We start from the raw sequence: 15,858 nt of genomic DNA, 5'->3' as shown, positions 1-15,858 counted from the left end.
AACAGCCATAACAGAGTGACAGTCTGTAATCAAGAGATTTTTATTTCCTGAATGTTGTGAGAAAGCCTCCATCACTGATGTGATTTCAGCATCTGAATTTCTCTATGTTCATCTGTCAGGCCTTACATTGAAGCTGCATATAATGCACACAGTTATATTAGATTAAAACAAATAACAGAACTGTACAGTCCAGTCAAACATGACCATCAAATATGTACTTGGACAGCTGTGGTTACTGAATCAGTTAAGTTAAAACAATGACAAATGACCCAAACGCACAAATACTCCAAACAGATTTAAAATTTGATCTAGAGTACAAATAAGACACGTGTTGGAGTCTGCTGTCAGTGATTTGCTAAAATATCTTTTTTTGGAAATGCACTGGATACTTTCAGGATGCTCATATAAAAAAGTGGAATGTGCAAAATCAGAGTGCGTCTATCACCACTGTGTAAAGAGTGAGCTGTCTTTGAGTCTTCAGCAGGCGTCCCTTGGTGTTCGGACTCACTCCAGAGGTTCAGTATCTTCCGTAAACAGATCAGCGAGGTCAGCCACTGTCAGTACCGCAGCCTCCGAGTGCTTCATGGCTGTGCTGGTGTGACTAGAAAAAAAAGCATTTATTGTTACTTTGCAGCCGCCGCGTCCGACCTTAAGATGTCAAAATTTAAATCCAATTTCCATTCCCTTACCTCTTCTCCGCTGTCTTCAGCATTGCCTGCATTCTCTCTTCAATAGTGGATTTAATGAGGAATCTGTGAACAAATGTCGGCCTGGTGGAAAGAGAAAAGTGAAATTATGCTGAGTGTACAAAACAGGCTCCCGGACACACTGCTGGTTTTGCTCCCTGTAAAACCACAACCTGTCATTTTTACACTTAGTTCTTCTGGTTTTTATCTTCTTTTTAAGCCCTTATTGTATTTACAGTACAGACATGAGAGTGATGTTGATTTTCTTTTCTAACTTTATCTAATGCAGAAAGTCAGTGAGCGTATTTCCCAGAGTATTGACATATTCCCTTGGTCTAGTATTTTGTGGTTCACTACTGGTAGAAGCTCTTCTTGTCCAAACCGTCCAACCTATTAGCATGAAAACAAACAGCAGCACTACTTGCACGCTGCACAAAATGTTAGCTCTTCATTTTGTTGCATCTGCAGATCTAAACATGGCAGTTTACTGGCACCCTGAACTCCCTGCCTCTTACTTGGTTTGGCCAATCCGGTGCACCCTGCCGATGGCCTGGAGCTCATGAGCTGGGTTGAGGATGGGCTCGACTAGCAGCACGTGAGTCGCTTCAATGATGTTCAGGCCGTTGGAGCCCGTGTGGAGAGGAAGGAGGAGAATGTTCATCTTCTCTTCGTACTTGAAGGAGCTCAGATTCTCCTGGAACATTGACGTCAATAAAAGGATTGTTAGAATCACACCTGGATGAGCAGATATCTACAAATACATTTTATTTTGCATGTGATTTATTTGTTTGCATGAAAGATTTTTTCTTTTTTCTTGCCAACAAAATCAAATCTAAGTATTCAGAGTTTACTCTTTATATTTTTCCTCTTAGAGGAGCTTCTGAAACAAAATGGGGATCACAGGATGCCACACCTCTCTCCTGTAGCCCAACCTGACTCAGTCCTTTTTAGTGGGTTGTTGGATCTTTAATCCGAGGTCACCCACTGAAACTATGGATTAATTATTGGGTTTAATTAAAACTAAATTAACAGAATTAAAAGAATTTTAATAGAAAATAAAAATCTGGTTCCAGGTTTTACAGATAAGTGGTCAGAGAGGAAACTCCATTGTAAGAAGCTGAGGTCAGTATGAATGGCAGGCATGAGATATTCAGGGGTATGTCTGTCAGCACGGTATCTCTCAAACTGGGAAATGAAGTTCCTTGAAATATTCTGAAGATAAAACTTCGAGCAAAAGGCCAAATGATTGGATTTTGCAGGTAATCTGGATCTTGGATTTCCACCATAATAGGATCAGGGTTTCTTTTAAAGCCCAAGGAGAAGTTTGCAAGTCATGAAATCAATTTAAACTCAAAGACAAGTGATAGGAATCATCTCTGCGGGTGTGGAGGAAATATATTGGACAACTTGTTATAAACTTTAAATTGTGTAGCAGCAGGGGGAGTAGTCGTAGTGGTGGATGGTGCAGAGTGCAAACAAAGTGGGAAAAAGCAGCTCTGTGTTATGTAGAAATGGTCAAACCTGAAATTTGTGAATCCCGTTGATTTGTGAGAACTCCATGTTGTTGTCAAACAAAGCCTTGGCGATGATGTCCAGGACGCTCTGCCACTGCGCAGGAGAGGAACAGAAACTAACTGAGTCATCAAACTAAATCATCAAATGAAATCACCACCTCACAGAGCAGGGACAGTTCATGGTTACCGTGGAGAAAACGAGGCACTTGGCCCCGGGGTCGATCACTTGAATCTTCTTCAGTGTTCTCACCACGGCCTCCACTTTGGTAGAGTGGCTTCCCTGACAGACACAGGAAGAGGACAGTTAGACTATGGAGCCGTCAGCAAGCAATGGCCTGACCCGAGCTGTGTTTAATTACATTCATTATGAGGCATGAATTAAAGGATAATCTCCTAATAAGTAGCATTTAGAGTCATAAATAACATCTAAATGATTCAGGGGAGCAACAAAATACATTTGTAAACTTTTTGACAGTGAAGCCAGATGGAACTAATCTGAACAATCATTACATCTGGATCCAGCTGTAAGTGACATGGGCCTGTTTTACATGAAGACGCTGACTGACCTTGACCGGGATGTCCTGGTCCTGACTGGACGACTGTGTGGTGAACACATAGGAGATCTCTGTGTGGGACGTGGTCTGCCTACAAATGGCACACTTGATGGCACGCCGCCTCGAGCCCACGCTGTACTGCTCCACAATGATGGCGATGCACTCGTTACAGAAGCAGTGGCCACAAGTCAGCACGGCCCACTGGGAAAGAGAGAGGAGACAAGAAATTATGAGCGCAGAGGAAGACGCTGCTGGGAAATGTAGCACTTTTCTTAACATAGTTACAAGCAGCCTAAAGTAGTTCAGGAGATATAAAACCACAAGTGAGTTAAAAGGTCTTTTCCTTGCAGACATTTAAAAAACACATAGAAGTAGCGTGGATTCTGAAAGGTAGAAAATCTAAAGTTTGGAAGTGCAAGAAGAGCCTTTGATTTAATGCTGTGTAAGTGATAAATTTTGAACTGTATTCCTGGAGCAAAGGGAAACCAAAGAGAAGATGCTTATTGAAGAAAGAAATGTAGAAATAAAGCTGTCAAAAACATGTTGTTTATGTGGGAAAAGACAGCAACTTCAGTTTGACAAAGTGACTCAGCCACAAACTGAAAAATGAAAACATCAGACAGGTGAAACCTTCCACCTGTGTGTCTACACATGTCTGACCACACACATGGTATCAACCAAAGGCCAAAATCCCGGAGGAGGAGGAATCAGCTTCAGATCAGATGTGACCACACTCCCTGGCCAGTTTTGTCCAGATCATCCCTCAGGAACAGGTTTTCATTTTAAACATTAAATCGAGCCATTGTTCATTAAAAAGTCAGCAAAGACATAATAACACTGACAAAATAAAATATGTAAAACAGTAAAAATGCTCACTTCCTGTCCCAGGGGCCGAGCACAGATGGGACATGGCTCTGGGTTGAGTCCTCCGGTGGACTTGTCCTGGGACTGGAACAAAGGAATTTATGCTAATTAGAATGAGATTGTACCAGAACACCTGAGATTAAGTCTCTGAATGAGCCACTGAAGAATTTATGCTCTTTGCAGGTACTATGAAGAGTAAATTACCTTCTCCAGATTTGTGAGATACAGAAACTGGCCGAGCTTCTTCTGAAGCTGAGACTTGGCCACTGCCTGGTCGTTCAGAAGCTTGACTCTGTTCTGCTCCACCTGAGGTCAGGAATGCAGTAAGAATAGTTAAGCCCGAAACTTTTGCTCTCAACAGATCTTCAATGAGAGGATATTCTGTACACGCTCAGGTTAGTTACAACATTTTGAAGAAAGTTTATTCAAATTAAAGTTAAACTGCAGATCACTGTGAAACAATCAGGTCAACAGAGAGTCAAAGTTTACATTAGGCAAATTTGTGATTTGTAATATTGTGCTATATAAATAAAACTGACTAATAACAGGTAGGTTGTAATAACAGGTGTGTCGTTGTCTTTACTTCACCTCATGTGGCTCGATGATGTGCAGCAGTTTGGGCTTCGGCTCGTCAGGGAGACGCACACGTAGCCTCTCTGTGGCCATCCCCAGCTCATCGATGGCTGACACGTGATTCCTCAGCACCATCCAGTACTCGTGCAGCACCTGAGGAGAGACCGAGGCAGCTCTCACTCCATGACACTGATTCTGCCTTTCCAAAAGTTTGAATTTTTTTAGCACACACAAACTCCCCCCCTGTTGAATTCAACAATCAAACTCACGCTTTTACTGATTTTCTCTCTCACATTCTCTAGAAACATCACTAGGACACAAACACACTTTATGTTCAATTTGAAGCCTACTTTTAAACCATTCAATTCAAATTTACAAACACATTTTCAGATTTTGTCTCAAACAGAGACACAGGAAGGGGACGTACAGCTTTTTAAATTGTTGTACAAGAATCTGGTGTTACTTGTACTTTAAACAGGTTCTGCTTGCTTGAAAATAAACAGAGGGCTTGAGGGTGTGTGTACAAACCTTGTACTCCTTCTTCCAGTTCTCAAACAGCTCCATGAAAGTGTTGCCCTCCTCCACCAGCTCGGGATCCATGCGCTTAGCTTTGGCAAACGACAGGATGGCCTTCAGGGTGCGCTCGGTCTCGCTGGCCGCCCACAGTCCTCGGCTGGTGGTGGGGAGGCGGTCGTCCACCAGCCCCTCCTCATCCTCAATCATTTCTTCAAAGATGGCCGTCTGACCCTTCACCCTGTCGAGGTGGTGTGTGTGTGTGTGTGTGGAGGGGGGGTTCAAGTCACAACTCTATGTTTTCATGGAATGCAAGTAATGATGTGACAAATCTAAAAGTATTGTTCTACTTACGTGTGAGAAAAGAGTTTGGACTCATAATCTATGAAAAGTTCATCTGCTTTGCAGAAGACACAGCTAAAATGAGGGAAAAGAGGGAAACATTAGTTATGATAGAAATGATCTGTCAAAATAGAAAAAGCAAAGTTTCTTGTTGCTAACGGTTATGAAACACATTCAGAAGCTGTGCTGAAAGGTTCAAATTTGTGTGTAAATTCCTGAATATCTCACTTGTTGAGTGGCAGCCTCATAGGCCTGAGGTGACAGATGGTGACCTCGTCAATCACTTTCTTTGAAGCTGGGCCTTCGAGACTCTTCACTGCGTCTTGTACAGTCTTCTGGGATTTCATCAGATCTTGCATCTGTGTGGTGAGCAGGAACTGCAGACCACAGGCGTCACGGAACCTGCAGGACAACGCATTTGCTTTTGAGTACATGTTTGTCTGAGGATAAACAGGAACTATCATCTCATTTTGTGACGTGGAGTCTGTACTTGTCAGCCATGGAGAGCTTGCTGGCTTGTTGTTTGTAGCTGGATGTCAGCTCGTTCTTGATGCGGGACACCAGGTCGTCGTCGTTGGAGCAGCGGATCGACCTCTGAATCACATCCAGCCACCAGGGGGAGTTCAGCTTGACCTTGACAGAGAGAGTTTGTGTTATATTTTTCATTTAAAGGATTTTATAATCTAGATTATGCGCAAAAACTGCCATTTACAATCTGATATATGAAGAAAATCAGTTCTGGGGTCTGTCTTGATCACAATATTACTCCAAATACAGATCAATACAGTCAGTGTGTCCAGATATGTATTATTATTTATTATTTTATGCGAGACAAGAAGAAGGAAGAAGTTTCTCACTTTGCGTTTCAGCTCTTTGATGTTCTGTAGCACTGGCTGCAGGCCCTGATGGGCGTCCGCCACCTCCGAGTCATATTTGGTCATGTAGTGCTGTCGCAGCTGCTCGGCCTGAAGAGACGTAGAGGAGGAGAGCGACAGAGGCCACAGCTGTGATGTGTGTTCTCAAAAACAAGCTCTGCGAGGTCGACCGACATTAGAGAGCACAGGTTTGATTCTCAGCGTTAATGAGAAATATTTATACATTACCTCCTCACTTAGTCTGTCATCTCTCAGCGTAGGAGGTATCCCAGGATGCTTTGCACTCAGCAGTTCCATCAAATTGTGGGTAGCATGAAGTCTCTATTTCACCACAACAGTAAAAAACACACAAAAGTAAAGTCAGGGAGCATCTATTTTGATCACAGTTATTATATCTGTCAGGAATCAATATGTTTTCAATTTATCTGTTTTGATGTAAATATTTAACCCTATATGAGCAGATGTTTTGTCAGGTTTGTTCCAGTAATGAATGAAGAGAACAGGATGAGGCCACGTACCTGTAAAGAATCTGTTTTCAGTCTGTCTTTGTGCTCCTCTGAGGAACGAAGCACTTCTCTATACATCTCTGCTGCCTCTACAAACTCATCTGCAGGTGGCAAAGGAAACAGGCACCGTCAGTGACACTCGACGCGTCCGTCTCATATAGAGTGAATGAGACGCGCTATACGAGCTACATTATACTCAACCACTTTATACATATCGCCTTACTGAGCCTGGCTTCAACAAAACATCCCGCTACAAAACGTGTTGAGAGACATAAAGGTGAGACCATGGCTTGTGTTTTGTTTGAACTGATTCCCATGGGAAACTGGGAGAAGAGGAAGCAGAAGAAGAGAAGTGGGGTTTTATACTTCTGATGATGTGAATTCCAGCCAGGCCATTGAGCGCGCAGACCAATTGTCTGTGAGCTTCTTCACACTCCACTCGACATTTCTTCTGCAGGGACTTCAGGAGCTCCTCCATCGTCATGGTGCTGGGGAGGGGACCAGACAAACCCACTTAACAAACCCTCAAACCCAAATTACACAGAATGGGTCAGCTTTAAATAAACACAACTGCATACTGTGTCTTTGACAAAGAAAGTTGCTGCGGTCTTTTGCCATTACTAATGCTGTGAGACTCCATTTAGTCCAGCAAATTGTTAATTAACTGGTGCAGCTGTCTTCAGAAAAGAACCTCTCTTCTCCAATGAGTGTCTTGAAAACATAATATCAAGGGTCATCTACCTTTTCTGCAGAGGCAGGAACTCCCCCCTCACAGCCTGCGGATGGCAGCAGGCCTGACGCAGCCTCAGCAGCGGGCACAGGATGGTGTTGACGGTGCGGCGGTCGAGGCTGCCAAGTTTCAGGCTCCAGTCAGAGATCTTCCTGAGTTTGACCAGAGCGTCCTGCGAGCAGACCTCGTGCTGGCGGTGGTAGAAATGACCCTCGACGGGCGAGAAGTGCAGCCAGTGCACCTCTTCTGTCTGGGGGGGAATCTGGATCTGGAAAACAGAAGAAGAAAATAGGATCATCAAACGTTTTAGTTAAATCCTCTGAAATGAGCAATTCAGAACTTTTAAAAACCTACCTGATCAATGACGTCTTTTTTAGCTGATCGCCATAGTAACTGAGCGATTACATTGTATAGAGGCTCAGTGTTTCCACGACGATAAGGGCGATAAAGCAGCTGAACCCACCAGTGCTTCACCCAGTAGGGGTCAACTCCCAGAAAAAGGACAAGGCCATACAGATCTGGACACAGAGCAAAGTCAGTTTCATCAGTCTCTCTCTGGACTCCCAGCCATCAAAAAAAATCCTCAATAAACAAGAGTCTAACCACAGTCTCTTATTCAAGGCCTGCTTTCTTACAAGCGATAACTCTTTGCAGTGTTAAGATTTTCTTGGTTTTACCTTCTAAGCCTCTCTGGACCGGAGTGCCACTGACACACCAGCGGTTGACGGATGCGAGACGCAGAGCCATCTCTGCAGCCTGACAGGACAGAAACAGAGACAACGTTTCCACAGGCAAACTGAAATAAAATACTGTACACAACACACAGTTTGATAAGTTAGCAACATGAAAACTTCCTACGGAACCCAGAAAGCTTTATTATCCACTCTATTATAAAACCTAATCAAACCACAGGCCTTGAATCCTGGATTCTCTCCGACTCGTACCTTGGCAGTTGGACATTCAACCATCTGAGCCTCGTCCAGACAGATGCGCCACCACTCCACAGCCACCAGGGGACTGGGAACGGCCATGTAGCGCTTCTGGTTGCGGAAGCGGCGCCCGTCCTTGCTGTTACTGTGGGGAATGTCGACGTAGTTGAGCTCTGACCGCAGCACATCGTAGGTGGTGATGACCACATCCTGCTCGGCGAGCATGTGTGGCTGGATGAACCCATGTTTCTTCACGCCCTGATAAACCTGAGGGGAAAGCAGACATATTCATTCATCTCAACAGTTCTGTATGTGCATGTGTTATAGATTCATATTCTTAACAAACACTTGTTCATGTGCAAATGTAACTGTTTTGGAATTAAATCTGGGTCGTGCAACAAGTTGAACGTGAACACAGCATCTGCTGCAGAGAACACGACATCACACTTCTCAGCTTTAACCATGTAAAACTTCAGATAAAGGCCTGCGTGTTAGATCATGTTATCTTTTAATGTGGTTCAACATCCTGGCCAACTCTCATTGGACCTCACGAAACACACACACCGGCCATGATCAGCAGCTGGTGCGATAACTAACCTTGCATTTGAGTGTCACGTACACACATGTATTAACAGAGCATGCAGTGTTTTATAAAGCCATGTGGGATGAGCCAGATGTTCTGCATTATGTAGAAATGGGAAGAAAAACTGAACTTATATCACTCGAGTCTGATTTCCTGCTTTATTTTTATTGAATAAAGGTGGGAAATAAAAGTTCAAAAATTCAGGAGGAAATGTGGACTTTTCTAGTTCAATACTCAACCAGCAACAGGAAGAACGATCACATCTGGAGTCGCTGAGACTGAACATCTTAAGCTTTGGTCTAATGTGTGCATCTGCTTTCTCACCAGCACTCGGAGCGAGGAGGACCTGATGTGTCGGTTGATCTCCTCCACCCACTGGTGGCAGATGGAGCTCGGGGAGATGATGAGGGTGGCGCCGGTGGAGACGGGTTTCATGGCGACCAGGCAGTGAGGGCAGTAGAAAGGGGTCGTTTCGAGGCTTTCCTCTTTGTAGTTCACGCAGTCGGCATGCTGCCACAGCTGACAGTTCATACACTGGACACGGGCCTTGTAGTCAATAATGCCCAGTTCGCCACAGATGCACTCAAAGCGGTAGTCTGGGGTGTTGAAAGGGACCACAGACGCCCTGGTGGGGGTTTCTTCCCCTCTCTCTTCAGGTAGCTCGTCCATTCTGGGCATGTCCTGCGTGTCTGCCTCACCTTTCTCCTGAGACATCTGTAAGGACGTCGTGGACGTATCCAGCGTGTCATCTGACTGATCTGCTTTCTCACTCAGACTTTCATCCCACTCCTTCTTCGTCTCTGTGTCTTCTGCTCCAGGACAGTCTGATGAAGGGGGGCTCAGATCCCTCTGATCTTCTGTAAGAGAGTTCTGCAGAGCTGCCTCTGCCTTCTCTTTTGCTCGTCTCTGAAACATTTTCCTGGGCGTGCCCTCCGTGTTTTTTGAAATCTAAAAAGAAGAAGACAGACAAAAGGTTGATGTTACAACAAAGTAATATTTGTGGCATAAATGATTCATATTGGAAGCTGTTTATTCTTACAGACTTGGATGCTCCTGCTAGTGTCTTCTTTGTCTCTTTGTAGTTCTTCCCCAGCTTAAATGATCCTGCCAAGCCACGACCTTTAACCCGTTCCACCAGTCCTTCATCTATCAGCTTCACCAGCGTCTTCTTTATGTGGTTGCGGTTCTTTAAGAGGTCATAACCGTAAGTGGCGCGGATATAGGTGAAGATGGCGTTGACTGAGGCTCCTTTGCCGGATCTCATTTCCTTTATCGCAGTGAGCAGCATGACGCGCACAGCTGCAGGGAAATACACAACATGTTGCCGTGAATTTAAATCAAACTGCGAAGACAACAGAAGCTGTGATGTCTGAGAGGACTGCGAGCGACGTACTCGGGTAAGATATCTTCAGTTTAGGCTGAGCCTCGGACTTGCAGCGGATTACTTTCTTTCTTTCTAATGGAGGAGGAGGAACAAAGTAATTCACAGATTTTCCCTGCAAAACCAAGAGATACATGATCATGAAAACACAGAACATTTTCCATTTCACAATTAAGCTGATGCCTTTTATACAGAGTGCTTTAAAATAAAGATAAAAATGAAACTAAATTCATATAACTGTTCCTACGACTGTAAATAATAAAAAGTGAAATTCTATATTTTTAACAAACAGTATTTTTAACTCTAGCTGCCCACTGATCCTCACCACCGGCAGGGTGAGGGCCTCCTGCTCCAGGTCCTGCCGAGTGTGAAACAGGATGAGAGCCAGAACTTCCACCGTCTTTCCGAGCCCCATCTCATCAGCCAGAATCCCACCTGGCCACTCGATGCCCGACAGTGGAAATTCTCGAATTAAGCTGCCAAAAAAAAAAAAAAAAAGAATAAAGTAATTTGTTGAAAACCCAAAATGCCTTCAAGAAACTACTGAGAACGTCTCTCATACTTGCAACAAGACAGAAGTGCTGTGCAACCACAAAAACATGGTTAAAGGGTCAGTTAATCCAAATTACAAAAACAAACCACCACTACTCCTACAGGAGCTTCACCGTGCAGATGGCTTTGATTTGAGGTTTTCAGATATGAGCCTCCAACACATCTGCTCCAAAACAATGTGGCTTAATATAATTTCATGCTTTTTGTTTGAAAAGCAACAGAAAACTAGTCCACACAAAAACTACTGACAGTGAGGTTTATTAGGTCTTTCGGACACATTGCTGCTTTTCAGATGCACATTTTCTGTGTTTTAACCAGCACAGAATGAATTATTTCCACTTATGTTGCAAAGAGAAGGCAACAGATTCACTGACAAACATTTCAGACTACAGACTGCAGACTGTGCAGATACACAGCACTGAGCCTTTACCATGAGGGGACATAAGCTCTTACCAGCCAGTGAAAGGGTTGTAGAACAACTTCTTGCCACACAAAGTGACCAACTCCCGCCAGAGGAAATGCAGCGATTGTTCTGCAATGAAATTGTAAATATCTAATTTGCTTTGCTTTAGTAAAATCAGTTCTGTTCTTAAAGACTTCAATAGTGTAAAAATATATCTTGTTGGCTGTAAAATGAATTAAATATATACATGATTTATAGTTAATATGCTCAAGGGAAAAACAAATGTGTTATTTTATGTTGCCACTACGACTTTATCACCTAAAACTTCAGGGATTTCAGTCTAAAAAGACTGATTCACAAGAAGATACAAATAATTACCACTCAAAATTCAGTGTGCGCAGCAGGGAAATCAGGGCACGGTACCTTTGTGTGAAGTGTTCCTGTATTTTTCTCTCCTCAGCATCCAGTTGACGGCCTGGCTCTGATAGGGCCTGAGCACAGGAATAAGAGCCTTGTGCTGGACGTCATAGGTCACCTCCTGGCTCTCTCTTTGGTGCAGATGTCTGACGTAATCATAGAGCTCCTCCACATTTTGTCTCTCCAGGTCGGTGTCACACTCCTCCTCCTCATTTTCTACAACTTCTACATAGAAAACACATCAGGAGGGTGTTTGTGTATTATTATGATCGAGGGTTATACTTGATTTAAGCCTCACGTTGCTTTACATTAAAAGTTAAGGGAAGAAGAAGAAGTTAAGATCACAGTGTGCATTAGACATCAGGACCAGACACTTACCAGGGATAATGAAATCATAGAAATACTCCATTAACTTCTGCATTACTTGATTTGCTTTCTTCAGCCGAGCGTTTCCCTCACTGAGGAAGTCCGGCTTCCCGAGCCCAGTTTCCAGTAAGTAAATCCCCACCTGCCACACGCAGACAGACAGCAGCTGAAGTGAGTGCGCTCCCACCAGAGACTCTGACAGTGGATTTGGTGGATTGGAAAAACAACTAACTAGTCAGCAAAAGATAAGCTCAATAAGTCATTGTGTTGTGTTAATTTTTATTTTGAATGAAACCCTGAAGAGTCTTGCGCCCTGGTGACCGAGGGGTTTAAGGCAACGTCCATTTATCACAAGGTCCTATTTTCATGTCATTCCTCATCTCTCCCTTCGTCTCTGCTGCCAACTCCCCAATAAATACATGATATGCCCTGAAATCAACTATGAAAGCCTGCACAAAGCAAAGAATTGACTTGTTTTCTTCAGACCAAGGCTCAAATTTGATGTTTAGCTGCATTTAACTTACATGTACAACTGAAGACGTTAAAAGTACGTGATTCAGAATAGATGATAAAGCAAGGAAAATAACTCCACAAAGGATAAAGACAAAGTGCCGAGCAGTGCAGAGATGTAATGTATTAGAATTAAGAGCACTAACTGCACTCTTACTTTGAGAGACTCCTCTTTCGTCTGGTGGCAGAGCTGCATCACCCTCCTCTTCTGCAGCCAGTCGAGCTCCTCCAGCGGGATCCGACGGAGGCCGCACTCCGCTGTGCAGGTGTCCTCATCAGGCTTCCACTGCAGTCCTGAGCTCTCATCACAGCTGCTGTAGCTGAGGCAGAGCTGCTCGCCCATCCTGTGGAGCGTGAACGCTCTCTGATCGCAGTCACACGGCAGCCAGGCCGGACGAACGCTGAACTCCCCAATGAGCGCCTTCCAGATGTGGCCCAGCTTCGACACCGGCACAACAGTCAGCGCCAGAGAGGCTGAGGTGGCAGCGCCCTCTGACGACGTGCCGGGGGCTTCGTCCGTGAGGCGGGCAGAGCGGCTGCAGGCGGCCTCTGTGACGTCCTCTGTGGCTGAGAGGAAGGAGCTGCTGGGAGTGGGGTCGACTGGAAGAAGGGAGCAGGTTGGTGTCAGGCCGTCGTCCTCCTGGATCGCCTCGTTCTTGCGATCATCCAGCATGTTCCACTCCAACCTCTTCTTGGCTTCTTCATCGACCCTCACAGGAGGGGCCCTCTTTCTCCGGCCACTCATGACTAAACTCTACAAGGAAAGTAAATGGAGTGTTGATTACAAAAAAATAATAATTCCACCTTAAATATTCTTATTACACCTTTAGTGGCATATGACACATATCTACATTTGGTAGACAGAGTGAGTTTCTCTTTAACACCAAAAAGTCACTGAGAACAGCTTTAAAAATTCTGAAATAATTTTTCTATTTTTACCTGTTTTTATTATCCTGTTTCACCAGGTCCTATGTTCTATGTTTTTATTTATGTCTTCTTTTTTTTATCATGACTGTATTTCATCTTGTCCTGTAAAGCACTTTGTAACTATGTTAATGCTAAACAAATAAATGTATTATTACTAATTATCTATTGTTTAATATATCTACTTCAATATAATAATCACTTGCGTTTAGCTTCTTATCTGGGAGCGTAGCACTTCCAGTTTTTGAAGACATCTCGCTCTTGTTCTTTTTGAGTTTGAATACACTGCTTTGGACAAACCACTTAAAATGAAGCAACATCCATTTGTGAGCCCATCACAGATTAGGGTCTTAGTGTGGAGTTAGTGTGTCTCTTCACAGAATGTTAAATTTATAGGATGTGAGCAGGCCCAGGAGGTAAAAACAGGTCATATTTCAGAGGAAATGTTTCAAAATCCAGACAGAAAAGACCCAGTATTAAAATGATCTACTTCAGCTGATGGTTTGTTTTGTTTGTACCAAGGCCCAAATGTCATTCATGAATCAGTATAATGTTATTGGGTGAAAGGGGAACATCACATGGAGGTATCTAACTTTCCTCCACTAGCTGGTATCACTGCTTTCCCACTAGTTATTCGTAATAAACCATAAACTTAATTAATGTTAGTACAATAACACAAACGCACACATCAGGGGAGACACACAACAGCGCTGTGATGCATAAACGATGAAAACACTCCGAGTGTGTATCGATGCGCATTTCATCGTCCGACTGGAAACAAGAAGATAAAAAAGGAGCAGATTTACTTTGGATTTTCTCCCACAGACCGGCTGGTTCCTACCGCTGCAGCGGGGGTCTCCTCACGCCGCTGTGGCTCCACATATCTCACCGGAAAGGCACCAAAACACACTTCATTTAACGACTACAAGCTAGGGGTTCGCCATTTTTAAATACAGGAAGTGAGGTCAGAGCAGGAGGATATTTACAACAATAAAAGCATGCTTATTATTAAATCTACATTTTTTAAATCACTTTTGAATTCAACCGGTTTCTGTTTGATCTTATTGCATTTATTTATGCTTTACTGTAACGTATTTAATTTATTTTTAATTTTCCATTTCTATTTATGATGTTTAATACTTGGACAGCGATGAAATGGGAATTTAGTATTAATCAATAATTAATTAATTTAACCAGGAAGTTTCTCGAGAAACATTTTCTCATTTACAAGAGAGGTCTTTCCAAAATATCAATATAAAGTCAGTACAAAGTGTCACATAATTACATAAGAATACTTATTTACTTACAACCCAGCAAACAGATAACGTTGCGGGGACGTTTGGAGAACGTTCTAGAAACGTTCGTTAAAGGTTTTTCGTTTGTGCAACGTTTCAGGAAAGTTCGCAAAACTTTAACCTCTTGAGAACCTCAAGGTAACGTTCCCCAAAGGTTCTCAGAGGGTTACATTTTAGTAATCTTTAGAAACAGAGAAGTTCTACCATGTAATTTATTGGTTGTCAATACATAATATTTGAGCAGTTACATAAAACACAACAAAATAAAATCTTTTGGGAAAAGTGAAATATGAATATAAAATATAAACATTTTCTATAAATATAAATATAAAAAAATTCTATAAATATAAATATAAAATATAAACATTTTCTATAAATATAAATATAAAATATAAACATTTTCTATAAATATAAATATAAAACATTTCTATAAATATAAATATAAAATATAAATATTTTCTATAAATATAAATATAAAAAAATTCTATAAATATACATATAAATATTTTCTATAAATATGAATATAAATATTTTCTATAAATATAATATAAATATAAATATTTTCTATAAATATAAATATAAATATAAAAGGCTTTTTAACCACTACTTCTAATTTGCTCACTACCTTTTCTTTTTTTCCTGTGTAAATATAAGTGAGTGAATAAGAGCAGTGGCTGCTGCAGGGGCAGGGCCGCAGATCGGCCGCAGGGCGGCGGCAGAGCTCGGCCTTTCTCGGGCCGCAGCGGTGAACTGAAAGCGCATCACATGTGTCGGTGTCGGCCACGACGCTGCGGGCGAATCCACGCGAAGTTTGAACTGTGCTTTTACACTTCTCACTAGGAGTGTGCAAAACCGCCCATAGCTCTTACATTTAGCACAGTTATCACGGCTTTGCAGGTTCCTATGTCATGCCTGCATCTTCTCTGCATGGAGATTTCTATAGGTTAAACATGTATAAATATTCACCCCCCAGACAACCTCATTGACTGATATTACACTGAATCGTTTCTTTTAACGTGTGTGACCTGTGGTTTCAAATCAGGGACACTGCAGTGAGTGTGACCCGCTTTCAAGATGCAGTGAGGGAGAGGAGAAGAAGGGGGCACCTCATGATGCAGAGAGACACAGAGAGACACAGGGGGGAGAGAGAGAGAGAGAGAGAGAGAGAGAGAGTCAGTCCCGCCGTGTTTTCGCAGCAGAAGAGCCGGGGTCCGGTGTGGCTGCTTCAGAGGAGACACAGCCGCTATGTCCCGGTGCAGGTAGGTGAAGTCCTGTCGGTCTTCAGATGCGGCGCTTTGCAGACAGACTTCCTGAACCTGCTGCTCCGTTCACCGGGCTGCA

General features: G+C 43.0%; 1 protein-coding gene across 4 annotated transcripts; it reads right to left on the bottom strand.

Moving 5' to 3' along the window:
* Positions 1 to 24: 24 nt before the first annotated feature.
* Positions 25 to 14,177, bottom strand: shprh (SNF2 histone linker PHD RING helicase). 4 transcript variants are annotated; one of them, XM_071498323.1, is made up of 30 exons: positions 14,029 to 14,169; positions 12,456 to 13,052; positions 11,801 to 11,930; positions 11,429 to 11,647; positions 11,056 to 11,134; positions 10,376 to 10,526; positions 10,063 to 10,165; positions 9,709 to 9,968; positions 8,994 to 9,617; positions 8,102 to 8,353; positions 7,835 to 7,913; positions 7,512 to 7,675; positions 7,169 to 7,425; positions 6,794 to 6,915; positions 6,440 to 6,528; positions 6,150 to 6,242; positions 5,904 to 6,011; positions 5,537 to 5,679; positions 5,275 to 5,448; positions 5,059 to 5,121; positions 4,720 to 4,945; positions 4,207 to 4,344; positions 3,823 to 3,924; positions 3,631 to 3,702; positions 2,767 to 2,955; positions 2,388 to 2,480; positions 2,208 to 2,294; positions 1,202 to 1,380; positions 690 to 770; positions 25 to 601 (listed from the first exon to the last, which is right to left on the bottom strand). In XM_071498323.1, the coding sequence occupies exons 2-30, from the start codon at positions 13,041 to 13,043 to the stop codon at positions 505 to 507; spliced, it is 4,962 nt and encodes a 1,653-aa protein (XP_071354424.1). In that variant the 5' UTR covers positions 13,044 to 13,052; positions 14,029 to 14,169; the 3' UTR covers positions 25 to 504. The 4 variants fall into 4 exon arrangements, with proteins under 4 accessions (XP_071354424.1, XP_071354425.1, XP_071354426.1 ...); XM_071498324.1 differs by having other exon boundaries at positions 358 to 601; positions 14,064 to 14,177; XM_071498325.1 differs by having other exon boundaries at positions 358 to 601; positions 13,908 to 14,035.
* Between the last annotated feature and the right edge of the window lie 1,681 nt (positions 14,178 to 15,858).

Source organism: Trachinotus anak, unplaced genomic scaffold (genome assembly GCF_046630095.1).
Source record: "Trachinotus anak isolate AG129_WGS33_773 ecotype Australia unplaced genomic scaffold, CSIRO_AGI_Tana_v1 ptg000015l, whole genome shotgun sequence".
NCBI lineage: Eukaryota > Metazoa > Chordata > Actinopteri > Carangiformes > Carangidae > Trachinotus > Trachinotus anak.
The sequence above is the reverse complement of the archived record's forward strand: the minus strand, read 5'-3'. Positions and strand labels throughout refer to the sequence as shown.

Bases quoted from the DNA above. Each gene is read 5' to 3' on its own strand.
- shprh (XM_071498324.1), bottom strand. From the start codon at position 13,043: ATGAGTGGCCGGAGAAAGAGGGCCCCTCCTGTGAGGGTCGATGAAGAA. The intron at 6,529-6,793 runs GTATAAAACCCC...TGCCACCTGCAG, and splicing joins TGGAATTCACATCATCAGAA to ATGAGTTTGTAGAGGCAGCA. The intron at 771-1,201 runs GTAAGAGGCAGG...TCTTTCCACCAG, and splicing joins CACCGGATTGGCCAAACCAA to GCCGACATTTGTTCACAGAT.